Source organism: Bufo gargarizans, chromosome 8 (genome assembly GCF_014858855.1).
Source record: "Bufo gargarizans isolate SCDJY-AF-19 chromosome 8, ASM1485885v1, whole genome shotgun sequence".
NCBI classification, from domain to species: Eukaryota; Metazoa; Chordata; class Amphibia; order Anura; family Bufonidae; genus Bufo; species Bufo gargarizans.
The window spans coordinates 30,840,888-30,868,840 of NC_058087.1; the positions used below are offsets into that span (position 1 = coordinate 30,840,888).

The 27,953-nt window shown below is 46.1% G+C and overlaps 1 protein-coding gene across 1 annotated transcript; it reads left to right on the forward strand.

Annotated features, from left to right (window-relative positions):
- On the forward strand, positions 1–27,912 carry LOC122944841 (sterol 26-hydroxylase, mitochondrial-like). The gene is made up of 9 exons (XM_044303521.1): positions 1–373; positions 12,643–12,833; positions 13,742–13,941; positions 15,220–15,417; positions 19,409–19,572; positions 22,567–22,733; positions 25,012–25,093; positions 26,108–26,308; positions 27,604–27,912. The coding sequence occupies exons 1-9, from the start codon at positions 59–61 to the stop codon at positions 27,724–27,726; spliced, it is 1,641 nt and encodes a 546-aa protein (XP_044159456.1). The 5' UTR covers positions 1–58; the 3' UTR covers positions 27,727–27,912.
- Positions 27,913–27,953: the final 41 nt, after the last annotated feature.

A 27,953-nucleotide genomic window follows, 5' to 3' on the forward strand; every position in this document is an offset into this window, starting at 1 on the left:
TACAGTAGAATTTCCTCAATGCACTGTCTGCAGGCTGTCGTCTAATGTGCTCTAGGCAATGAAAGGGTGGGGGAGGGAGGTTATACAAGGAGCAGCCATATCACAGTCTATAGGAAGGTCTGTCCCTTCAGCAGCCATGATCAGGACTGCTGGCAGGAGCTGTTATTACTTGGGGTCTAGGAGCAGGATCAGTCCAGTGCTGCAGACATGCAGGGTCCTCCGGGCCAGAGCCTCGCATGGGGCTGCAGCTGCTGGAATAGAAAGGGGGGACAAAAAGATGAAGACATTTGAGGATTTGCCTGGACCTTCCCTACTCACCAACTTCTACTGGATCTTTATGAGGGGCTACCTGCTGTACTCACAGGATATACAGGTGAGTCCTGCTGATGTACCATCTTTCATGTGTTACTTTATTATTATCATCATCAGTATTATGTATTATTTAAGCCCCATGCATTCCATGGTGCTGTACATATGATAAGGGGCGCACAATCTACAAGGTATGGGAGAAGGACACAGTAGGTGAGGATACTTTTTTACATAGTTACATAGTTAATACGGTTGAAAAAAGACAAACGTCCATCAAGTTCCACCAAGCGATAGGTGAGGACGCGAATCCCAGAAGGAAGTGAGACTCAGATTTCTACACCTTTTTATAAGTATTAATGTTGTTTACTTTTAAGAATTCATCTAAACCCTTTTTGAAACTGTCCCCCGTTCCCGCTGTGACCACGTCCGGAGGAGTCTATTCCACAGATTCACCGTTCTTACAGTAAAGAAGCTTTGAAGTCTCTGGAAACTGAATGTTTTCTTCTCCAGTCGGAGGCGGCGCCCCCTTGTCTTTTGAGGGTATTTTAGATGGAACTTTTTTTCATCGTATTTTTTTTACAGCCCATTTATATATTATTTTTATAGGTTTATCATGTCCCCCCTTAGACGTCTCTTCTCAAAACTAAATAAATTTAATTCTTTTAATCTTTCTTCATAACTCAGACCCTCCAGGCCCCTCATCAGTTTAGTCGTTCTCCTCTGTACTTTTTCCATCTCCAGTGCGTCCTTTCTATGGACTGGTGCCCAGAACTGGACTGCGTATTCCAGATGAGGCAGCACCAGCGCTTTGTAAAGTGGTGATATTACATCCCTGCCCCGCGAGTTCATGCCTCATTTAATGCATGACAATATCCTGATGGCCTTAGAAGCAGCCGATTGACATTGTAGGCTGTTAGTTAATCTACCATCTACAAGGACGCCCAAATCCTTCTCTATGTGACTCTCCCAGTGTTACCTCCCCTAGGACATATGAAGCTGCAGAACTTTACATTTGTCCACATTGAACCTCATTTGCCAAGTTGATGCCCAATCACTCAGAGTGTCCCAGTCGGCTTGTAGTTTATGGACATCTTCCATTGACCGTACAGTTCTACACAGCTTAGTGTCATCTGCAAAACTAGATATGGTGCTAGTAATCCAGTCCTCGATATCATTAATAAATAAATTAAATAATAGCGGGCCCAGCACTGAACCTTGGGGTCACCACTTATAACCTGGGACCATTCTGAATAGGAATCACTGACCACAACTCTCTGGACTCGGTCCTTCAGCTGGTTCTCAGTCCAATTACAGACTTTACTTTCCAAGCCAATAGACCTTACTTTACTTATTAAGCGTCTATAGCCAAAAGCCTTAGCAAAATCCAGAAACACTACATCCACAGCCGCCCCTCTGTCCAGGCTACTACTTACCTCACTACATCCACAGCCGCCCCTCTGTCCAGGCTACTACTTACCTCACTACATCCACAGCCGCCCCTCTGTCCAGGCTACTACTTACCTCACTACATCCACAGCCGCCCCTCTGTCCAGGCTACTACTTACTTCACTACATCCACAGCCGCCCCTCTGTCCAGGCTTCTACTCACCTCACTACATCCACAGCCGCCCCTCTGTCCAGGCTTCTACTCACCTCACTACATCTTCAGCCACCCCTCTGTCTAGGCTTCTACTTACCTCACTACATCCACAGCCGCCCCTCTGTCCAGGCTACTACTTACCTCACTACATCCACAGCCACCCCTCTGTCCAGGATACTACTTGCCTCACTACATCCACAGCCGCCCCTCTGTCCAGTCTACTACTTACCTCACTACATCCACAGCTGCCCCTCTGTCCAGGCTACTACTCACCTCCTTATAAAAACAAATCAGGTTAGTCTGACAACTTCTGTCCTTGGTAAACCCATGCTGGTTATCACTTATAATATTATTTATAGTCACATACTCCTGTATATAGTCCCTTAAGATTCCTTCAAACATTTTCCCCACAACAGAAGTTAAACTAACCGGTCTATAATTACCTGTGGAGGACCTTGATCCTTTTTTGAATATGGGCACAACGTTTGCCTTGCGCCAATCACTGTCACAGATGATATTGCAGATAGCTGGAAGTTATGGATAAACATCCGACTGGCTTGATCCCAAACTAAGGAGCATAAAGGTGACCCCTGTAAAACCCTAAGAGCTCACCCTGACTGCTAAGCACATACAAGGGTCTCAGAGGTAGACGATTGCATGCCCTCGTACCTAGACTGTGTGACACCTGAAAACCCTATAATACTGAGGGGACACGACCCTCGGCTCCCTGCACTTAATACGTGGGGAGTCAGGGTCACCTAGAATCAAGCCAGCAAAGAAACACAATACAAGAAAGGACTTATCTGAACAAGCAGTAACAGAAGTCTCCAGCAGTGATCACTTCAATCCAGGAAGTAGTATAAACCGCAAAGTGAGGCAGTATGGGAGGGAATATAAAGGGAGGCAATTAGTGTGAATAGGCGACAGCTGGGAGAAGGAAAGGAGATGACAAAGTGAAACCAAAACAAAGAACATCATGCAAGAGGTACAGAAGAACGTCTTCCAGACCTTTCAGAGAGCTGGCGGTGACATTGGCACTGTACCAGTCCCTAAAGAATCCTTAAAAAAAAACAGGGGCACAGCAATGACTGAACAGAGCTCTTTAAGCACTCTTGGGTGTAATCCATCTGGACCCAGAGTTTTGTTTACATTTACCCTATTTAACTTCTCTTGGACCATATCCACAATTGAGTATATTACTGGATGTACTAACAGCCCCGATGCCACAGATATCAGCTCCTTTCTCTTCTTTTGTATATACAGAGCTAAAACAAAAACTATTTAGGAACTCTGCCTTTTCCTTATCCTCAGTGACTACCCCCCTTTACCGTTATTTAGGGGACCTACCTGCTCAGACCTAGGTTTTTTAGCATTTATATATTAAAAAAAAAAAAAATGGGGATTTGTTTAGATTTCTTTTGCTACCTGCTGTTCATTTTGTATCTTTGCTAATCTCCTCTTTGCAGATTTTATTAAGCCCTTTGTAATCTTCAAACGCTACAGCTGACCCCTCAGATTTGTATTTTTTAAATGACCTCTTTTTGTCTTTTATTGCCCTTTCTACAGTAGCTGTAAGCCATGGGGGGGGGGGGGGTGGGGGTGTTAATTTTAGCCGTTTATACTTGTTACCTAAAGGGATTAAAAAAAATGGTGCAATTACTCAATGTGGAGTTGAAGCTCTCTCATTTATCCTCTGTATAAGGCCTCATGCACACGACAGTATTTTTTCCCGGTCCGCAAAAACGGGGTCCGTAGGTCCGTGATCCGTGACCGTTTTTTCGTCCGTGGGTCTTCCTTGATTTTTGGAGGATCCACGGACATGAAAAAAAAGTCGTTTTGGTGTCCGCCTGGCCGTGCGGAGCCAAATGGATCCGTCCTGAATTACAATGCAAGTCAATGGGGACGGATCCGTTTGACGTTGACACAATATGGTGCCATTTCAAACGGATCCGTCCCCATTGACTTTCAATGTAAAGTCTGGAGTTCTTTTATACCATCGGATTGGAGTTTTCTCCAATCCGATGGTATATTTTAACTTGAAGCGTCCCCATCACCATGGGAACGCCTCTATGTTAGAATATACTGTCGGATATGAGCTACATCGTGAAACTCAGATCCGACAGTATATTCTAACACAGAGGCGTTCCCATGGTGATGGGGACGCTTCAGGTTAGAATATACTACAAACTGTGTACATGACTGCCCCCTGCTGCCTGGCAGCACCCGATCTCTTACAGGGGGCCTGTGATCAGCACAATTAACTGCACCTGAAGGGGTTAATTGTACTATCATATCTCCCTATAAGAGATCAGGGCTGCCAGGCAGCAGGGGGCAAACCCCCCCCCCCCCAGTTTGAATATCATTGGTGGCTAGTGCGGGCCCCCCCCCCTCCCTCCCTCTATTGTAATAAAATCGTTGGTGGCACAGTGTGCACCCCCCATCGCCCCCCCTCCCTCCCTCTATTGTAATAAATCGTTGGTGGCACAGTGTGCGCCCCCCCATTGCCCCCCCTCCCTCCCTCTATTGTAATAAATCGTTGGTGGCACAGTGTGCGCCCCCCATCAGCCCCCCCTCCCTCTATTGTAATAAATCGTTGGTGGCACAGTGTGCGCCCCGCATCGCCCCCCCCCCTCCCTCCCTCTATTGTAATAAATTGTTGGTGGCACAGTGTGCACCCCCCATCGGCCCCCCTCCCTCCCTCTATTGTAATAAATCGTTGGTGGCACAGTGTGCGCCCCCATCGGCCCCCCCTCCCTCTATAACAGTAACAACATTGGTGGCCAGTGTGCGGCCTCCCATCTCCCCCCCCCCCCCGATCATTGGTGGCAGCATAGTTCCGATCGGAGTCCCAGTTTAATCGCTGGGGCTCCGATCGGTAACCATGGCAACCAGGAAGCTACTGCAGCCCTGGTTGCCATGGTTACTTAGCAATAGTACAATAGTAGAAGATTTATACTTACCTGCTGGCTGCTGTGATGTCTGTGACCGGCCGGGAGCTCCTCCTACTGGTAAGTGACAGTTCATTTAGCAATGCGCCGCACAGACCTGTCACTTACCAGTAGGTGGAGCTCCCGGCCGGACACGAACATCGCAGCAGCCAGCAGGTAACTATGAATCTTCTACTATTGTACTATTGCTAAGAAACCATGGCAACCAGGACTGCAGTAGCGTCCTGGTTGCCATGGTTACCGATCGGAGCCCCAGCGATTAAACTGGGACTCCGATCGGAACTCCGCTGCCACCAATGATCGGGGGGGGGAAGATGGGAGGCTGCACACTGGCCACCAATGTTGTTACTGCTATAGAGGGAGGGGGGGGGCGATGGGGGGCGCACACTGTGCCACCAACTATTTATTACAATAGAGGGAGGGAGGGGGGCCGATGGGGGGTGCACACTGTGCCACCAACGATTTATTACAATAGAGGGAGGAAGGGGGGGCCCAATGGGGGGCGCACACTGGCCACCAAGCTATTACAATAGAGGGAGGGAGGGGGGGCCGCACTGGCCACCAATGATATTCAAACTGGGGAGGGGGGGGTCTGCCCCCTGCTGCCTGGCAGCCCTGATCTCTTACAGGGGGATATGATAGTACAATTAGCCCCTTCAGGTGCCGCACCTGAAGGGGTTAATTGTGCTGATCACGGCCCCCTGTAAGAGATCGGGTGCTGCCAGGCAGCAGGGGGCAGTCATGTACACAGTTTGTAGTGTATTCTAACTAGAAGCGTCCCCATCACCATGGGAACGCCTCTGTGTTAGAATATACTGTCGGATATGAGTTTTCATAAAGTGAAAACTTAGATCTGAAAAAGCTTTTATGCAGACGGATCTTCGGATCCGTCTGTATGAAAGCAACCTACGGCCACGGATCACGGACACTGATGCCAATCTTGTGTGCATCCGTGTTCTTTCACGGACCCATTGACCTGAATGGGTCCGTGAACCGTTGTCCGTCAAAAAAATAGGACAGGTCATATTTTTTTGACGGACAGGATACACGGATCACGGCCTCGGCTGCAAAACGGTGCATTTTCCGATTTTTCCACGGACCCATTGAAAGTCAATGGGTCCGCGAAAAAAAAAAACGGAAAACGGCACAACGGCCACGGATGCACACAACGGTCGTGTGCATGAGGCCTTATTATGTGACAGTAGCTGCTCCCAGTCTATGCCCTGAAATGCTGCCCTCAACCCAGGGAAATTAGCCTTTTTGAAATTCAGTGTCTTTGCTCTGCCTGACAGAGTTTGCCTCTTATAGTTTAGGGGGAATATAATTATATTGTGGTCACTATTACCTAGTGTATCTCGAACAGTAACATTTCCAACAAGCTCTGCATCATTAGAAATTACCAGATCCAACAGAGCATCGCCCCAGTGGGAGCTTCTACAAACTGGCTCATAAAGTGGTCCTGCAGCAAGTTGAGGAATTTTCTCCCCTTTGCGGTTGAGGCGGAACCATGACCCCAGTCAATGTCTGGGAAGTTAAAATCTCCCATTATGACCACTGTGCCAGCCTGTGCCGCCCGCTCTATTTGGTTATACAGTTGCGTTTCTATCTCCTCTGTGATGTTAGAGGGTCTATAGATAACACCAAGTATTATTTTTTCAGTGTTTATATCCCTTTGAACTTCCACCCATAAGGTTTCCGCATCCTCACCATCCGGACCCACAGTTGCCTCTTTCCCACTTGTCTTCAGATCACTCCTCACATACAGGCACACGTCACCACCTTTTCTATTGACCCGGATCTTTCCTAAATAGTGTAAAACCTTTAATATTAACAGCCCAGTCATGTGAAGAGTCTAACCATGTCTCAGCCACACCAACTACATCTATGTGTTCTTCTAGTGCCATGGCCTCCAACTCCTCCGTTTTGCTAGCTAGACTTCTGGCATTTGTGAAAATACATTTTAAATTACTATTACCTGTAAAGTGATTATCCGGAATTTTTTGGTTACCTTGGTTGATGTTTGTATGTAACAGGTTCTTGTTACCAGCAGTTCTATTTTTTTATAAATGTATAGTTATTCCCAGTCTTCTCCCTATTTTCCTTGCTAACCCCGGCCCCCACTAAATCCCCACTGTCCTATTCTATAACCCACTCTCTATCTACACTATCTACCCCCTTAGTATGACCCCCCCACCCAGATCCTAGTTTAAAAGCTCCTCCAGCCATCTAACCATTTTTTCCCCTAGGGCAGTTGCACCCATTAGGCCTCTTTCACACGGGCGTCATGTTTTTTGCCCGGATAAGAGGCGGGTGCGTTGCGGGAAAATGCGCGATTTTTCCGCGCGAGTGCAAAACATTGTCATGCGTTTTGCACTCGCGTGATAAAAATCACGCATGTTTGGTACCCAGACCCGAACTTCTTCACAGAAGTTTGGGCTTGGGATTGATGTTCTGAAGATTGTATTATTTTCCCTTATAACATGGTTATAAGGGAAAATAATAGCATTCTGAATACAGAATGCTTAGTATAATAGTGCTGGAGGGGTTAAAAATAATAAAAAAAAGTTAACTCACCTTCTCTTGTTCGCCTAGATGCCGGTCTGTTCTTTAGCTGTGGGCTGAATGACCTGAGGTGATGTCAGATCACATGCTCCAATCACATGGTCCATCACCATGGTGATGGAGCATGTGATCTGACATCACCACAGGTCCTTCAGCCCACAGCTAAAGAACAGACCGGCGTCTACACGAACAAGAGGAGAAGGTGAGTTAACTTTTTTATTATTTTTAACCCCTCCAGCACTATTATACTAAGCATTCTGTATTCAGAATGCTATTATTTTCCCTTATAACCATGTTATAAGGGAAAATAATACAGTGAATAGACTGTCACCTAGAACCTATGTGTGAAAATCGCACCGCATCCGCACTTGCTTGCGGATGCATGCGATTTTCACGCAACCCCATTCATTTCTATAGGGCCTGCGTTACGTGAAAAACGCACAAAGAGGAGCATGCTGCGATTTTCACGCAACGCACAAGTGATGCGTGAAAATCACCGCTCGTGTGCACAGCCCCATAGAAATGAATGGGTCAGGATTCAGTGCGGGTGCAGTGCGTTCACCGCACGCATCGCACCCGCACGGAAAACTCGCCCGTGTGAAAGGGGCCTTAGGGTGCGTTGCGGGAACATGCGTGATTTTTCCGCGCGAGTGCAAAACATTATAATGCGTTTTGCACTCGCGTGAGAAAAATCGCGCATGTTTGGTACCCAAACCTTCACAGAAGTTCGAGTTTGGGTTAGGTGCTGGGTAGATTGTATTATTTTCCCTTATAACATGATCATAAGGGAAAATAATAGCATTCTGAATACAGAATGCATAGTACAATAAAAAATAATTTAACTCACCTAATCCACTTGCTCGCGCAGCCGGCATCTCTTCTGTCTTCTTTTTTGCTGTGTGCAGGAAAAGGACCTGTGGTGATGTCACTCCGGTCATCACATGGTCCGTCACATTATCTTTTACTATGGTGATGGATCATGTGATGGACCATGTGATGACTGGAGTGACGTCACCACGGGTCCTTTTCCTGCACATAGCAGAAGAGATGTCGGCTGCGCGAGCAAGTGGATTAAGGTGAGTTAAATTTTTTATTTAATTTTTTTAACCCCTTCTGTGCAATTGTACTATGCATTCTGTATTCAGAATGCTATTATTTCCCCTTATAACCATGTTATAAGGGAAAATAATAATGATCGGGTCTCCATCCCGATCGTCTCCTAGCAACCGTGCGTGAAAATCGCACCGCATCCGCACTTGCTTGCGATTTTCACACAGCCCCATTCACTTATATGGGGCCTGCGTTGCGTGAAAAACGCAGAATATAGAGCATGCTGTGATTTTCACGCAACACATAAATAATGCGTGAAAATCACTGCTCATGTGCACAGCCCCATAGAAATGAATGGGTCCAGATTCAGCGCGGGTGCAATGCGTTCACCTCCCGCATTGCGCCCGCGCGGAATTCTCGCCCGTGTGAACTCAGCCTTAGTGTGCAGCCCGTCCCTACTGTAGAGTCTGTAACCGACCGCAAAGTCGTCCCAGTCTCCATGAACCCAAACCCTTACTTCCTGCACCGGCTTCTGAGCCACTTATTTAACTCCCTAAGCTCCAGTTGTCTCTCTGGTGACGCTCGTGGCACTGGTAGTATTTCTGAAAACACTACCTTGGAGGTCCTGGACTTGTGCTTCTCACCTAGCTCCCTAAAATCATTTTTAAGGACTTTCCATCTTCCACTGACTTTGTCATTGGTGCCAATGTGTGCCATGACCGCCGGGTCTTCCCTAGCCCCACTCAGCACTCTGTGAATCCGATCCGCAATATGCCGAACCCGAGCACCCGGCAGACAACACACTGTTCGGCATTCGCGGTCTCTGCAACAGATGACCCTGTCTGTCCGCCTAATAATAGAGTCCCCTACCACCAGTATCTGTCTGACCTTTGCTGCACTCCTTTTCCCATCCGTCCTGCAGCGCTCATCCTCCTGGGTGCTAGGAGAGACGCCCGGTTGCAGTGTTGCTGGCCCTAGACTTTCATCCCTAATATCAGCCAAACAGGCATATTTACTAGGGCGTGCTAGCTCAGGACTAGCCTCCCTGGCACTTTTCCCTTTACCCCTTCTTCCTACATTAACCCAACTGCTGATCTGATAGTCCTGATCTTGCCCTCCTCCTCCCACCTCCATTTCACTGACCCCAGTCAGCGCCTGCACAGTGAAGTCTAAGCCTCTCTCCAGGTCTGCAATGCCCCCAAGTATTTCAAGCTGCTTATTTAGATCCAGCTGCTTTTTGTTACTTTGTTGCCTTTTATTAGTAAACTTTGATACACATGGGGCAGATCTGTACATGCTGACATCTCTCAGACTGAGGCACAGCTAGGGGGGGCTGCTGGGACGGGTGCCAGTGCCAGGGGGTGCCTGCAAGCTACTTTACCAGGGTATGTAGATGCATGGGAGGGGCAGCCAAATGAACCTTTGCCCTCAGTTAAGGAAAACATGGATTCTAAAATATCTAACAGCTCATGATAAAATACTACAAGACAATTTAGACTCGCACATTCATGGTCACGGGTGCAGATCCATAAAGCGAGCATGCAGAAAGCTAATAAAAGCATGGCTACACAACATTTCACATACAAACAATAGAACAGAGAAATGGGGATCATTCTAAATGAAAATGGTATTATACCTACTATAAATGAAAAAATAGAAGCTTTGTGCACATTTGTGATCAAACGTGTGTCAGGTCCATCTACCAGGCGTCAAGATGGCTTCCGCAGATGGTTACCTAATACTAAGGCCTCTTTCACACGGGCGTCATGGATTTAGGCCGGATAAAATGCGGGTGCGTCGCGGGAAAATGCTCAATTTTTCCGCACAAGTGCAAACATTTTAATGTGTTTTGCACGCGCATGAGAAAAATCAACATGTTTGGTACCCAAACTTCTTCACAGAAGTTCGGGTTTGGGTTAGGTGTCGTGTAGATTGTATTATTTTCAACATGTTTATAAGGGAAAATAATAGCATTCTTAATACAGAATGCAAAGTACAATAGGGCTGGAGGGGTTAAAAAATAAATAAAAAATTATTTAACTCACCTTAATCCACTTGTTCGCACAGCCCGGCTTCTCATCTTTCTACTGGACCTGGGTAAAGGACCTTTGATAACATCACAGCGCTCATCACATGGTCCATCACCATGGTGATGGATCATGTGACGGACCATGTGATGAGCGCAGTGACGTCACCACAGGTCCTTTTCCTACTGCACAGCAAAGATGAAGGCAGAAGAGAATGGAAATGGATTAAGGTGAGTTCATTTTATTTTTTTAACCCCTCCAGCCCTATTTTACTAAGCATTCTGTATTCAGAATGCTATTATTTTCCCTTATAACCATATTATAAGGGAAAATAATAATGATCGGGTCCCCATCCCGATCGTCTCCTAGCAACCGTGCATGAAAATCGCACCGCATCCGCACTTGCTTGCGGATGCTTGCGATTTTCACGCAGCCCCATTCACTTCTATGGGGCCTGCGTTGCGTGAAAAATGCACAAAGTAGAGCATGCTGCGATTTTCATGTAACGCACAAGTGATGCGTGAAAATCACCGCTCATGTGCACAGCCCCATAGAAATGTATGGGTCTGGATTCAGTGCGGGTGCAATGCATTTACCTCACGCATTGCACCCGCGCGGAAATCTCGCCCGTGTGAAAGAGGCCTAACAGAACCGCCTCTCTTGGACTTATCTAAGCCTACAATATTCAGGGCGATCCCCGTTTCTCCGTTCTATTGTTTGTATGTGAAATGTTGTGCAGCCATACTTTTGTTAGCTCATGGCAAAAAGTAAGGGCTCCTTCATACTAGCGGATCCCGTGCGGGTAATCCGCTGCGTGAAAGAGAGCCAAGCCCTGACAGCAGAGACACGGAGCAGTAACATAATTGACAATCCTCGGTGCCTCTCTGTGACCTTTTTACTATAAAATCACAGCGTGATAAAGTTGTCACTGTGATTTTGTAGCAAAAAGGTCACAGAGGCACCGAGGATTGTCAGTCATGTTACTGCTCCGTGTCTCTGCTGTCAGGAACGGGGCTTGGCTCTCTTTCATGCAGCGGATTACCGCACGGGATCCGCTCGTGTGAAAGAGCCCTAAGGCCCCTTGCAGACAAGCGTTCCTCCCGCAGCACCCGGCCTCACCTCCCATCGCTGCCGGGAGTCACATAGCATCATAAATCAATGTAATGCTATGTTACCCTTACAGTTCTGGAATGTACTGGATAGCGCTGGCATAATGCTGTCAGTGTAATCGAGTACATTCCAGAACTGTAAGGGTTACATATCATCATAAATCAATATATTGCTATGTGACTCTGGATAGCGATTGGAGGTCAGGCCGGGTGCTGCGGTGCGGACTCGCTGCGGGAGGAACGCTCGTCTCCAAGGGGCCTAAGGGTAGGTTTTTAAGTTTTTAGGGGGAGATTTTGAGGCCGATTTTCCAGCCCCATTTAACTGGAATTAAATTTAGTTGTATTTTTTTTGCGGTGCGGAGGCATGCACAGAAACCTTGCGGAAATACTCCGTAGTGATTCCTCCGTTCCTCACCGTAGCTCCAGATTACAGACCCATTCAAGTGAATGGGTCCGCATCCGTGATGCGGGGACCACACTGACAGTGCCCGCATACTGCGGACCCACTGTGTGCAGGGACATCTTTTAGTCTCGGATAACCCCTTTAACATTGATCCTATTTTCCACATTTTGATTCTCATGGCAAACTGGCCATAGACCCTATAGGGAAATTTCCAGGTGGGCTGATGCCTAGGGGCCGCCCAAGCTCTCCTTATGGACACTGGCCGGGTACATAAAGATCTGATACTCTCAGCATTAATTCTAGGAGCACCCGGCACTTATGCAGATCTCCCTCCTGAATTTGTCTGTATCACCGGCCTCAGGACAGTGATGCAGTTGAATACTGTGGTGGGGGTGGCATTTCCCACCCGCCACCCCCTTCCCCATGCCATTCCTTTGGCAACATGACCCTCTGGTTGGTCTTCTCCCCTTGATTGCTAGTATTGAGGTTCTGGTAGAGAGGCAAACTTCGGCACCTCTTAACCATTAGGATGGGACAGACGTCGCCCTTCTGTATGAGTTGCTCTTGAATATGAAGGGGTGGCCGCTGTCTGCTGTGCGGTGCTGGATGATCTGATATCCATCTGGTTTTGCAGGCCGTCTATAAAAAGAAGTATGGCCCTATGTGGAAATCTTCCTTCGGAGCATATACAACGGTGAATATTGCTGACGCCGATCTCTTGGAGCTGTTGCTGCGCCAGGAGGGGAAGTATCCAATGAGGAGTGACATGGAGCTCTGGAAAGTCTATCGGAGACTGAGAGGCCTCGGTCTGGGCCCTTTTACTGAGTATGTTCATGTTGCGCTTCATCAATTGGGAGGAATGAAATCTGCAGTGATGTGTTACAGCCATTCACTACAGTGGAGCATACTGTGTAGAGACACTAGAGGGCAACAGTGAGACGTCACATCTTACATAGAGTGCAGAAAGTAGCAGCTCTAGCAGTGAGCGGAGTATTCTTAGTCTACATTTACATGTGCAGGATTTGCATGTTTCATTCCTGCCGTGGGCGTTCTGCAGATGCACATGAGGTCATTGTCATTTATTGGTTCTAATACTTAGATTTTCCATGCAGAATAAGGTCTCATGCACACAGACGTTGATCGGCTGTGGTCCCCAATGCACGGGCAACATCCGTGCGGATTCTGCAGACGATCCAGACCCATTCAACTTGAATGGGGCGTGATCCATCCACACTGCAAAAAAGTAGTGCATGCACTACCTTTTTGCAGTGCAGTGGCACAAAACAATGAATGGCTCCGCATCTGTGATATGGGGTGCACATGGCCAGGACCCGCTGGGCACAGCCGGACAATGGCCGTGTGTATGAGGCCTAAGTAACATGCTGCTTATCTCCATGACAGAGGCACCACAAATCTATTCAGATATTTTCTGCTGCATATGAATAGAGTTGTAAAAAGCCCATTCATGTGCATAATCCACCCTGAAAGTGTGAACCAATTTATATACTCCAGTCACAGCCAGAGCTGCAGTCACAATTCAGAGGATCTTTTTTTTTTTTTCTGAAAGGTTAATCTGTTTCATACACATCAGATACCTTTCAGCGAATACTCATATCTCACTCTCTCTACACATGCACACTCGGCTCAGCTGAGCGTGCATGCCGGAGAAATTCTCTACTAGACCCCTCTGATGGCAGCCTAATTGTCTTGTAATAAACCCGCTCTTTCTGCAGAGAAGGTCACCAATGGCAAACGCTGCGCTCCATTCTGAATAAACGGATGCTGAAGCCCGCAGAGGCCGTGCTGTACACCGGGGCGGTCAACGAAGTGGTAACAGATTTCCTGGACACGCTGGATGACATGAGGAAGGAATCCCCCTCTGGGATCATGGTCAACGACATTGCAAACGCCTTCTATAGGTTTGCATTTGAGGGTAAGCCGGTTGTAGCTCTTGTCCCTGATAGTCTTATATTGCAATTTCATTTTCTTCCACCTTCTGCCAAAGGGCAAACCGCAGCGAAATATGTGGCGGGTGCAGCCACCAACCTTTCCCATTAGTTCCTTAGGGATGTTGTAGGGCAGTTGACATTCCCTGTACGGACAGCTTGAATTCTCGGTATCTCCACCTTCATGACTATAAACAGTTAATTTGCATATTTAATTAACAAGCCTTTTGTGTCAAATGAGACACCTGATTAGGATACAAAGGACCCCTCCAGAAAGCAGGGGATCAGAGCGGTCAGGTAGTGGCGGTGATTTGGGGGGGGAAATGCTTCTGACAGGTTCTGTTCTATAAAGATAGTTGGATCGCCCATGAATTGTTTTGTTCTGGAAACTTTTGTAGATTTTGTTTCAAGAGGACCTCCTGACCGGCCTGTGCTAATAGCTTCATACAGTCTCCATGTTGTGCCATTCCTTTATTATTCCTGCTAGAAGTTATGAATGAATTGCTGGCAGTCTGCAGTAAGGGTACAGAGGGGTGGTAACAAGTTGGGGGGGTGTCCCTGCACAGTCTGAAAGTGGCAACACTGATTGGATAGTCTGTGCAGATACACACCACCCCCCCCCCCCCCCAACTGGTAACACCCCTCTGTACCCTTACTGCAGACTGCTAGCAATTCATTCATAACTTCTAGCAGGAATAATAAAGGGATGGCACAACATAGAGACATAACAATTCTGGAGCATCTATTCTTATTACATGGGAAAAACATGAAGCTATTAAAATCATGTGACTGGGAAAATGAGCACTGAATTCCTTAAAAAGCTGCAAGCCCCAGCATGTGACCCTGACAGCTGATACAGCTTCCATCCATTCCATTAGTACCACTCTTTCCATTCAGAGGCAGTAAACCTGTGCTCAGCTCCTCCTGCTCTCAGCTGAGAAGTGGATACAAATGTATCCAGGCCAGAAAATGCTCTGTGAAACATCCTGGACTCCAGACTGATACATTGTAGCGAACTGCCAGAGAGATGTGCAGCTCACAGAGCATTGTCTAGGCTGGATACAATTGTATCCACTGCTTTCCTGACCGCTACGTACAGGATCGTTGCCTCTGAATGAAAACACTGGTCTCATTCACTGACAGCAAGCAGAGATCTTGTAAATAGTTAGGAGTTAAACAAAGTCTATTAGAAAGTTGTGGAAATTTCAGTTTATACAGTGATTAATGAGATTAAACTCCATAAAAATAAATTTTATTGTATTTAGGAATTTCGTATATTCTGTTTGAGACGCGTATCGGCTGCTTGGAGAAGAACATTCCTCCTGAGACCAAGAAATTCATTGACTCTATAGGGACCATGCTGAAATATACCCTTATTATCCCAGTCTTACCTGCATGGACCCAAAATATTCTCCCCTATTACAAGCGCTACATAGAAAGCTGGGACAACATCTTTGCATTTGGTGAGTTACAGTATAACAAATGTTCAGTGCGACCCCAGCGCAGGGGCAGAGTGTCCCCACAGTCTGTCTGTCCATCTGTCTAGTTATACATGGTATTACAAGTGTGCCTGTGGTGAGAACCCGGCCCTCCCACTATGTCACTGTGTCTGCCACCTCCGACAGGATCGGCACACTCCTCCGCTTAAACACTCTGTGCTACTGGGGAACACTGTACCTTCTATTGTTTAAGCGCTCATTCACATGACCATATGTATGAGTCTGCATCCCATTCATTTCAGTGGGGCCACAAAAGATGCGGACAGCAGACCATGTGCTGTCCGTATCCATAGTTCGGTTTCGTGGCCACACAAAAAATATAGAGCATATCCTATTCTTGTCTGTAATTGCAGAAAAGAATTGGCATTTTCTGCGATATCGGCGGCCACGTGCGGTCCGCATGTTTTGCAGATCCACAATTTACAGATCTGCATGACAGTACGGTCGTGTGAATGTAACCTTACTCTGTGTGACTTTCTACAAAATTAGCACACTCTCCTCCTAAAATACTCTGTGCTGCTGGAACAAAATCCATGAGCAGGTGGTCAGTGATGCCCCCGTGAAGCTGTCCGTGAAGCATCCATGTTGGGTCCGTGTGTCCGTTTTTTGCTGTCCGTGTTTCACTGACACTGAACAGCTGAAAAATTATCTTCAAAGCATCTCTTCTGAATGATCCGTGTAACACGGATGCAACACGGATAGCATCTGTGTTGCATCCGTGGTTTTTACGGACCCATAGAGTATAATGGAGGTGATGGATCCGTGAACATGGACCAAATAGAGCGTCCATCCGTGCTAAAAAGACGGACCGTGCTAAAACACTGATGTCTGAATACACACATTAAAATTAATGGGGATGCGTGCTGTCCGTGGAGAACACGTACAGAGCACATACGGTGAACACTGACGTGTGAATGAGGCTTAACTGTTAGGCCCCTTTCACACGGGCGAGTTTTCCGTGCGGGTGCGATGCATGTGGTGAACGTATTGCACCCGCACTGAATCCGGACTCATTCATTTCTATGGGGCTGTGCACATGAGCGGTGATTTTCACGCATCACTTGTGCGTTGAGTGAAAATCGCAGCATGCTCTATATTGTCCGATTTTCACGCGACGCAGGCCCCATAGAAGTGAATGGGAAGCGTGAAAATCGCATAGCATCCGAAAGCAAGTACGGATGCGGTGCGATTTTCACGCACGGTTGCTAGGAGACGATCGGGATGGAGACCCGATCATTATTATTTTCCCTTATAACATGGTTATAAGGGAAAATAATAGCATTCTGAATACAGAATGCATAGTAAACCAGCGCTAGAGGGGTTAAAAAAAATAAAAAAATTTTTTAACTCACCTTAGTCCACTTGATCGCGAAGCCGGCATCTCCTTGTGTCTCCTCTGCGCTGAACAGGGGTGAGCTGCTGCATTAAATACCGGTTAAGGACCTTTGATGACGTCACTCCGGTCATCACATGGTCTTTTACCATGGTGAATCACCATGGTAAAAGATCATGTGACATACCATGTGATGACCGGAGTGACGTCATCAAAGGTCCTTAACCGGTATTTAATGGAGCAGCTCACCCCAGGTCCTGTTCAGTGCAGAGGAGACACAAGGAGATGCCGGCTTCGCGATCACGTGGACTAAGGTGAGTTAAAAATTTTTTTTATTTTTTTTTAACCCCTCTAGCGCTGTTTTACTATGCATTCTGTATTCAGAATGCTATTATTTTCCCTTATAACCATGTTATAAGGGAAAATAATACAATCTTCAGAACATCAATCCCAAGCCCGAACTTCTGTGAAGAAGTTCGGGTACCAAACATGCGCGATTTTTCTCATGCGAGTGCAACGCATGACAATGTTTTGCACTTGCGCGGAAAAATCTTGCATTTTCCCGCAACGCACCCGGCTCTTATCCGGGCAAAAAAACTGACGCCCGTGTGAAAGAGGCCTTAGTGTGCAACGTCTTTCTCATCTCCTGAAATAATCTGTGCTGCTGGGGACTCTGCCTTTTCAATTGTTTAACTCCTAGTCTGCAACTTCCTTCAGAATCAGCACGTTCTCCTCCTAAAATACTCTGTGCTGCTGAAGAACTTCTGCATCTGACCTGCATTTTTTTTGTTGATCGGATGTGGACCCATTCACTTCAAAGGGGCCGCAAAAGATGCGGACAGCACACCGTGTGCTGTCCACAGCCGTATGTCCTGTAAGGGGTTACGCTCTCAGGCTGGGCGGCGATGACAGATTCTCTTGCAGACCACAGGGTTAAAGTCCAAATGCTGCTTTATTTATCACACTCTGGCAATATAGGCAACCCCAGTTATAATTTACTGGGTAAGTGCGCAAGACGGGGTTCCGTGATCAGTGTCCGTTCTTTCTTCCGTGTGTCTTCCTTGATTTTTGGAGGATCACCAGACCAGAATAGTGAAAAAAAAATAAATCTAAGTCAAGTTTGCCTTGAAAATGATAGGAAAAAAAACGGACACGGACGACAATCTTGTGTGCCTCCGTGTTTTTTCACGGACCCATTGACTTGAATGGGTCCGCGAACCATTGTCCATCAAAAAAATAGGACAGGTCCTATTTTTTTGACGGACAGGAAACACGGATCATGGACACGGATGACAAACGGTGCATTTTCAGAGTTCTCAACTGACCCATTGAAAGTCAATGGGTCCGCAGAAAATCACGGAAAAACGGACCTGGATGCACACAACGGTCGTGTGCATGAGGCCTTAGGTGAAGGTCCAGCACCACAAAACATAAACCAAACTAAAATAAACCCCTGCCCGTCTGGGCTCTGGCTAATACAGTGAAGATCCTAACTCACCTATTGAACACCGTTCACACAGAGCACTCGGCTTCTCTAGCCAGCTTCCCAGACTTTCTCCAGGCATTCCTCCCCCAGACTGACAGCCTGGACTGTGCTTTATTTCCCCTTCATGATCCCAGCTGGCTTCAGCTGGGATCCCTCAGGCTAGGAGAAAACCTGTCCCGGAATAGGGTGGACTGGGGAGGTCCCTCTACCAATCCTACCTTCCCCAGTCCAATAAAATCCAGCCCATAAACTTAACAAAACTCTCTCCGCAACCTACACATTGCTGAGACCATTTTAACCTTCTGGATTTTATTTACCTCACCCAGTTGAGGAAGCTGGGTGCGATATACACCCCTTCCAGGACTCTACCATACACTTTCCTGTTCACCTTACCACAGTCCGTTCCGCGGCTCCACAAAAAAAAAAAATAGAACATGTCCTATTCTTGTCTGCATCACAGACATGGATAGAACTGGTGTATCGGGGGCCAGACGTTCCATTCCACAAAATGCGTAATGCACATGATCGGTATCTGTGTTTTGCAGATCCGCCATTTCCCAGCCGTCGTGTGCATGAGCCCTAACTATCAGTTTGTGACTTCTTCTACAAGATCAGCATACTCTGCTCCTGAAAGACTCTGCGCTGCTGGTTAACCTGCTCCTTCCACTCTGTAAGGCCTCATGCACACCTCCGCAAACGGCGGGTCGGCAAATCAAGGCCGCCGGCCGTGTGCACCCCGCATTACGGATGTGGACCCATTCACTTGAATGGGTCCACAATTCCGGAGATGCGGAACGGAGTCACGGAACGAAACACCGGAAGCACTATGGAGTGACATGTCATATTTTTTTGCGGTGCGGACATACCCCAGACCCATTCAAGTTGAATGGGTCCGGCCCGCTGCACGGATGTTGCCCGTGCATTGGGGACCGCTTGGAACGGCCGCACAACAGCCACGTGCGTGAGGCCTAACTCTGGGTCTGTGACCTCACATATGTCTCCATCCCCCTCCTCCCCTGTCCTCACAAGAGTGGACAGGTCTCTGCTTCCCACAAGTCCAGTGCACCCTCTCCTGAAATACTCTGCGCAGCACTGAGATGTTATGTTCACTTTTTATTAACCTTTCACTTCCCAAGGAAACAAGCTGATCGACCAGAAAATGCAGAAGATAAAAGAGAATCTGGATCGTGGGGAAGAGGTGCAGGGGGAGTACCTGACCTACCTGCTGTCCAGCGGCAAACTGACCATGAAGGAGGTGTATGGCAGCATCGCTGAGCTGCTGTTTGCTGGAGTCGACACAGTAAGGAGTTAAATATTTTTTTGCTGTGCAACCAGAGAACCAACACTGGTGTCCTGGAGGTCAAGATGGTTGCACCGCCATACATCGCTAGAATAACCCTGAAATATAAAAGACTATGACGTAGCAGTGCCCATATGGTAGTGGTAGTGCTGGCTAACTACCAGCACCTATATACAATATGCAGAGTCGATTTGTTTGGTGAAGATGGTAGAAAAATGTAAATGTATCAGCACCAGCTATGTCAGTACAAGACTAAAACAAGCAGTGCCAGCCGCATTAGGGTACATACAGTTGTGTTCAAAATAATAGCAGCCAGACATCACTAACCTGATCAATCACTGTTTTTGGTAGAAATGATATTTCTACATGGCAAATAATTTACTAGCAGGTGTAGTAGATTAACAGAAACCCAACAGTCATGACATGCATGCTGCTGATTCTGTGTAATTCAATCACTAATTGAAAGAGGCATGTTCAAAATAATAGCAGTGCGGAGTTCAATGAGTGAGGTCATTCATTCTTTGAAAAACAGGTGACAATTATTGGCCTTATTTAAAGGGCTTCTGTCAGCCCACTAAACCGTTTTTTTTTTTTTGGGTTAATATTAATCCCTACACTGCACGCTCCCTGTACATAAGCTAAATATTCATTTTTGTTCAGTAGATTTTGTTAAAAATCAAGTTTTATAATATGTAAATTACCTTGCTACCAGCAAGTAGGGCGGCTACTTGCTGGTAGCAGCCGCATCCTCCTCTCATAATGACGCCCCCTCCGCCGTTTGATTGACAGGGCCAGGGAACGGGATTGTTCTCTACTGGCCCTGTTTGAATTCAAAATATCGCGCCTGCGCCGTACCTGTCTTTAATCGGCGCAGGCGCACTGAGAGGCGGCCGCTCTCTCGGCCGCTCCATCCTCAATGCGCCTGCGCCGGGTGTAGATGTGACGTCATCGGCGCAGGCGCATTGAGGATGGAGCGGCCGAGAGAACGGCCGCCTCAGTCCGCCTGCTGCCGATTAAAGACAGGTACGGCGCAGGCGCAATATTTAGAATTCAAACAGGGCCAGCAGAGAACAATCCCGTTCCCTGGCCCTGTCAATCAAACGGCGGAGGGGGCGTCATGATGAGAGGAGGATGCGGCTGCTACCAGCAAGTAGCCGCCCTACTTGCTGGTAGCAAGGTAATTTACATATTATAAATCTTGATTTTTAACAGAATCTACTGAACAAAAATGAATATTTAGCTTATGTACAGGGAGCTTGCAGTGTAGGGATTAATATAAAAAAAAAAAAAAAAAAAGGTTTAGTGGGCTGACAGAAGCCCTTTAAGGAAGGAAGGCAGCAAATGTTGTACATGCCGGTTACAGTGTGTTTCTCTCTAAAAAATTCTGAGGACAATGGGTCGTTCCAGACATTGTTCAGAAGAACAGCGTACCTTGATTAAAAAGTTGATTGGAGAGGGGGAAACATATAAAGAAGTGCAGAAAATGATCGGCTGCTCAGCTAAAATGATCGCAAATGCTTTAAAATGGCAACCAAATCCTGAAAGACGTGGAAGAAAGCGAAAAACTACCATTCGAATGGATAGAAGAATAGCCAAAATGGCAAGGACTCCGCCAACAATCAGCTCCAGGAAGATGAAAGAAGGTGTAAAGTTCCCTGTGAGTCCTGTTACAATGAGAAGACGCCTATGTGAGGCCGAGCTATCTGCAAGAAGCCCCCGCAAAGTCCCACTGCTGAAGAAAAGACATGAGCTGAAGAGGTTACAATCTGCCAAAGAGCACATTGACGGCCTGAAGAGACATTCTGTGGACTGATGGAAGTAAGATTGTTCTCTTTGGGTCTAGTGGCCGGAGACAGTTTGTCAGACGACCCCCAAACACTGAATTCAGCCACAGGACACTGTGAAGACAGCGAAGCATGGTGGACAAGCATCATGATATGGGGATGTTCTCATACTACGGTGTTGGGCCTATTTATCGCAGACCAGGGATCATGGATCAGTCTGAATCCATCAGAATACTGGAGGAGGTCATGCTGCCTTATGCCGAAGAGGAAATGCCCTTGAAATGGGTGTTCCAACAAGACAACGACCCCAAACACACCAGTAAACGGGCAACATCTTGGCTCCAGACCAACAAGATTGACGTTACGGAGCGGCCGGCCCGATCCCCGGATCTTAATCCAATAGAAAACTTGTGGGTGACATCAAAAATGCAGTTTCTGAGGCAAAACCGAGAAATAGAGAAGAACTGTGGAATGTGGTCCAATCCTCCTGGGCTGGAGAACCTGGTCACAGAGGCAGAAGGTGGTGACTCCGAGCAGCACAGACGTCCAGCAGGTCTCAGAGACAGCGGTTATACAACTAAATATTAGTGATTCAAAGGAAAGCAAAGTCTTCCAACATTCTTCAGTTTATATAGTGAATGTTTGAGTTTGTAAAGAAGAAGACAAACACTGCTATTTTTTTGAACAGTCTAATATTCACTTTTCTTCAATTTGTTTTAGAGGAACAACACTAATTTGATATATTTTTCTTCATGTTTTGATTTGGAATAGAAGGTCTAGTGTCCCCAATGCATCTGTGTGGATGGAAATAAAAGCTATTAGAAGGATTTTGAACATTATTCACTTTTTTAAACACACTGCTATTATTCTGAACACAGCTGTCTACTAGTGTACTGAGAGAAGGCCTAGAAGAGGGGCCGCATCAGCTGGGGGCGCAGGATGGGAGAATCTGACACACAAATACTGTCAAATTCCAAACCAATAGGACCCGGTAGGTGCTGGATTATAGATCTTCTGGATTATCAGACGGTGATAGAAAGGTACATGAAACTCTGTCAGGACAGAGAAGCTTCGGTATATTACTTCTGCAGTGTATGGCGGTACTATATCATGCATGGCACCTGTAATTCGATTCTGCTTAGTGTGGTTATTTTTACGCTGCTGGTATAGGAAGGCCGCCATCCAAATATCCTGTATTTCCCCATCTCAGACTTCAAACACCTTGTCCTGGGCCCTCTACCACCTCGCGAAAGACCAGGAGACCCAGGGATCTCTCTATGAGGAGGTGACCTCCATTGTCCCAGGAGAAGGTGTTCCCACTGCTGAGGAGATCGCCAGGATGCCGCTGCTGAAGGCCGTCATTAAAGAAACGCTACGGTCGGTTTTATTCTTTCCCCCCCCCCCCCTCAAATTATAGTTATTCCTTTAACCCCTTAGTGCCCAGCCTGTTTTGGGCCTTACTGACAAAGCGTTTTTTTCTTCATTTTTTTCATCGTCGCGTTCCAAGCGCCATAACTTTTTATTTTTCCTTCCATATAGCTGTATGAGGGCTTGTTTTTTGTGGGACAAGTTGTAGTTTTTAATGGCGCCTTTGTGGGGTACACAACTTTCTGATTAACTTTTATTAACTCTTGCTAGGCGGGAGATGGGAAAAACAGCAATACTGCCGCTGGGCTTTTCCGTTATAAGTTTGACGGCGTTAATTTTTCAATACAAATAACATAATATCTATCTTCTCTGGGTCAGTACGATTACAGCTATACCAAATACATACGTGTAGTTTTTTTTTTACGTTTTACTACTTTTGCGCAATAAAAACCCTTTTTTTTAAAGGAAAAAATCTTTTTGCATCGCCACTTCTGAAGACCCATAACTTTTTTATATTTTTCTTTCTATGGAGTTGTGTGTGGGCTTGATTTTTATTTAAATTTTTTTTTCTGGATGACTCTTAGATTTTATTGGTATCATTTTGGAATAAATTACACTTTTTGATCGTTTGTTATTTAGTTTTTCGGTGGCAACTGAGAATAAGTTAGCAATTATGTCATTTTTTTCAATTATATTTTTTTACGGTGTTTACCGCAGGGGATAATTTCCATGATATTTATGTAGTTCAGGTCATTACGGATGCATTTTTTTTTTTTTGCTATTTTATTCATTGAAAAGTTTTTTTTTTTTTTTTTCTTACTGGATTTTTTTTAAACTTTTCTTAGCACTTAGTCCCACAAGGACTATAACAAACAATATTCTGATTGCTTTTAAAATACAATCCATTATCCTTATTAAAATGCAATGCACTATTTCAGTGCTATGCTGACATTGACCAGCAGGCTGCGCCAGAGAGCCCCAGCCTGCTGGAAACTACTCAAGGCAAGCTTGGGCCTACATCAGACCCCAGCCAGCCTTTACACGCATCTGCACCCTGCGATCGCATATGCTGGATGCTGATGGAAGACAGAGGGAGTCTGCTCCCTCTGTCAGCGCTTTACATGCGGCAGGCAAAGCGTTAAACATCCCAGATTGGCACTCCTGCCTGTCCGTGCTTATAGCGCAGGTTCCGGGCTCCCCTCTGCTTCCCGTTTTTTTCCCTCCCTTTGTCATCCATATTCCATGGACGCTGAGAGGCTGAAAATTAATTTCCAGAGCATCTCCTGCCAGCGGTCCGTGAAAACCACTAACAAAAAATGTTTTTCACTGACCCATAGACTTCAATGGGTGTGTCCTCATCACTGACCAAAGTATTGCATGTCTCTCTGGTTTTGCCACTGACCCACGGTCACCAGAAAACCACTGATGTTTGAGAAAACACATTAAACTCAGTGGATACGTGTGCGGTCCATGATACACTGACCCGTGGAAGAGGAATAACGATATCAATGCAAAAACACTGCATCCATATAAGTTTCACCCTTTTTTTGTCTTTTTAATGGCTTATCTAAAGGACGTTCTTCCCTTTCTGTGAGTGGGCAGCAGCAGCTCATCGAGCGCCTGCATCTCCCAGGATACATTGCAATCACCTCTTGGTAACCCCTTCCTCCCCTGCATAAAAAACAGTCCCTCACATATAGGGCTTTTTGAAACGAGCGTGTCCCTTGCTGTAATCGCGCTCCCTGTAAGAGAGGGATCGTCGTGCGGTTCTGTAAGTCCAGCTTCATGTCAGTATCATTCTGTTACAGAAAGGTCAGGCAGGCTTCTGTAAGTCCAGAACGCACGATCCCTCTCTCACACGGAGCGCGATTTCTGCAAGAGACACACTGGAGTGAAAGAGCCCATAGCCTGAGGGATACAAATGGTATGTAAAGTTCCTTCACTACAGTCTAGAGAGATGGAGCTATAGATTGCTATGAATGAATGAAATTAATTAGGGGGGCCGGGGCCTTCACTATGAAGTGGAACTGAGGGGCTGGAAAGGGAGCAGGGACATTACTGAGCATGTTAGTCCATGCAGCATAAGGTAGACCAGGAGGATAAACAGCATGTATGTATGTGAAAAAAAAAGCCTTGCTTTTATAGTGCAATAATACTTTATTTAAAATACCCGGTTTATTGCATAGTAATACTTTTTGTGGGATAACCCCTTTTGCCGCATGAAAGGCCCTATAGATATGTCACTTATCTCCGGCTGTAGGGTGACAGTGTGACCTCTCTCATTCAGGATGTATCCGGTGGTGCCAGTTAATTCCAGAGTCGCTGTCGAGAAGGAGATCATCATCAGAGACTTTTGGTTCCCCAAAGACGTAAGTTCTTAAAGGGACAGATCATGCTTATCTCACGGAGGCTTTCGACACCGCACAAAGCCTCCCGGTGCCCTTGCTCTTGGCCATGATTGTAATGGATATCAATCCCTTAACGACCTATGACATAACTGTATGTCATAGGATCGCCAGGGAAAGTATGGAGTGGGCTCACTAGCTGAGCGCCCCCCGTACCCGGCGACAGGTGCAGCCTGTGCCATACGACTGACACTCGCCTGCAAAGGCTGCGATCGGAGTAATCTCTCAGTAGTGACCAAGGTGTAATGGGATGTGGGGAAAAATCACACTACACTGCAGTACAGAGGTATAGAAGGGTATTGTACAATCGCGGGTTTCCTTGGAGGACTGAAAACAAAGAAACTGTATATTAAAGTTTTTTTAATACCCAAATATTAAACAAAACTTTCCATTTATCATAAACGAATACCGTAAAATAAGCATATCAAAAACTGGATTTGTGGCACCAGACATGTGAGTGTACTCGGCACATTCAGACTCTGCACTACTCTCTCCATATTATCTTAGCGAGCCGTCTAAAGACATATTAATAAAATAAACCTAATTAGTATCTCTGCATCTGAAAATATTAAAATATCACCTTATATATCAGAATTAGAAGAATATGGCTGCTCATATACAGCGCCACACCTGTCCACAGGTTGTATGTGGAATTGCAGCTCAACTCCATTCGCTTCAGTTGAGCTGATCCACAATACCAGACACAACCCATGGACATGCGTGGTGCTGTTTCTGGAAGCAAGTAGCCATGTTTTTTAAGACTAGGTCCCAACCACCTTCCCAACACTTGTAGGACATCAGGGTGCCAGAACCCTTTTCTGGGGTTGGTTTTTATAGACCACTGGAAAAGAGACCCCAGTTTTCAGAACAGCCAAGGAAGTGTGCATAGTGGGAGTTGTAGTATCAGAGCAGCCGGCGTGCCGCAGGTCACTGATGAATTTCTAGCTGGATCCCCATCTTGTTTTCTCTCCATCGTAGACGCTGTTTGCCTTGAATCATTTTGCCATATCTCGAGACGAGAACAATTTTCCAGAACCAAACAAGTTCCTCCCTCAGCGCTGGTTCCGAGACCATAAGATGAAGAATAACCCATTCAGCTACATCCCATTTGGCTACGGCGTTAGGGCTTGTGTCGGGCGTCGCATCGCCGAACTGGAGATGCATTTGACCTTGTCCCGGGTAAGTTCACGTTCTCCAAGAGAGACATATACATATCGGCCATATCTTACCAAAGCCGGATGGCTCATAGGGCTTGTCCAGGATTATAAAAATGTCACCGCTTACTTCCAGAAACAGCACCACCCCTGTCTATGTGTTGTCTGGTACTGCAGCTCAGCTCCATATAAGTGATTTGGTCTGAGCTGCAATACCACACATAACCTGTGAACAGGTGTGGCGCTGTTTATAAAGAAAAATCTATAACAGTGACTCCCCTAAGCATGTTTTCTGGAGGGATATTCTAGGTACGTATATCAAGTTGTCACCTATTCACAGGATAAGGCCTCATGCACACGACCGTTGTGTGCATCCGTGTCCGTTGTTCAGTTTTCCGTGATTTTCTGTGGACCCATTGACTTTCAATGGGTCCGTTGAAAACTCGGAAAATGCACCGTTTGTCATCCGCGTCCGTGATCCGTGTTTCCTGTCCGTCAAAAAAATATGACCTGTCCTATTTTTTTGACGGACAACGGTTCGCGGACCCATTTAAGTCAATGGGTCCGTGAAAAAACACGGAGGCACACAAGATTGTCATCCGCGTCCGTGATCCGTGTCCTTTTTTTTTTTTTCCTATCATTTTCAAGGAAAACTTGACTTAGATTTTTTTTTTCACTTTTCTGGTCTGGAGATCCTCCAAAAATCAAGGAAGACACAAAAAAACGGACACGGATCACGGAACAACGGAACCCCATTTTGCGGACCGTGAAAAAACACAGTCGTGTGCATGAGGCCTAAGGAATAACTATTAGATTGGTGGGGATCTGACAGCTGGGACCCACACCGATCACAAGCACAGGGGCTGAAATACGGTACCCTATTGTTTTTGCACCGTATTGGACACCTGATACCTTCTGTTTTAAAAGGTGCCTTTTTCACAAACCTTCGACATTGAGGAACTCATGGTATATAGGCCCCCATTGAATGCTAAAAAGATGGGGCAGCTTAGTGCAGTGGCCTTGGTGGCGTCTCCTGGACCTCCACCCGTTTAAAAATTCTGATATGTCTCTATAACCAGTCGAACAGTTTGTGGAAATGATAGATATCCTCTTTGTTACAGTGTATCAGTAAAGGTAAAAACTTTCAGTCTGAAGTAAGTTGTGTGTAAGTAAGTGACAGCAAGAAGAGATCTAGAAAGCAGTGAGGGAACTCAGTGCAGCCTTTTTTTATGCAGTTGCACAGATTTGTTTTACTATATATCTATCCCTTCATAGCCCCCCATACCTGTATATGATGTCTTCATGTCATTTTATCCTTAGGTTATTAAGAAGTATGAGATCCATCCAGATCCTCAAGGTGGAAACGTCACACCTATGGCAAGAATTGTCCTGACTCCAAATAAACCTATAAATCTTCAGTTTCTGGAAAGAAAGGCTCTTTGATGTGAGTGAGGCTGTCAATAGGATTTACCATGCAGTCAATGGGAGTAGTAGTCATATATTTTCAAACACTGCAAGAAAATAAAACTTTGTATCTTAGTGTTTTGTTTAAATTCTCTTTATTGGTTTCAAAACATGCAAAATACATGTAAAGTTTTTAACTGTTACAGTTGCCAATAAAAATCATTTGCGAGAATATAGTTGTTACATGAGGAGTGAACACATACAAC

Coding starts and splice junctions, on each gene's coding strand:
- LOC122944841 (XM_044303521.1), top strand. CDS start 59: ATGAAAGGGTGGGGGAGGGAGGTTATACAAGGAGCAGCCATATCACAG. Junction 15,418..19,408: donor GGACAACATCTTTGCATTTG/GTGAGTTACAGT, acceptor TCACTTCCCAAG/GAAACAAGCTGATCGACCAG. Junction 19,573..22,566: donor TGTTTGCTGGAGTCGACACA/GTAAGGAGTTAA, acceptor TCCCCATCTCAG/ACTTCAAACACCTTGTCCTG.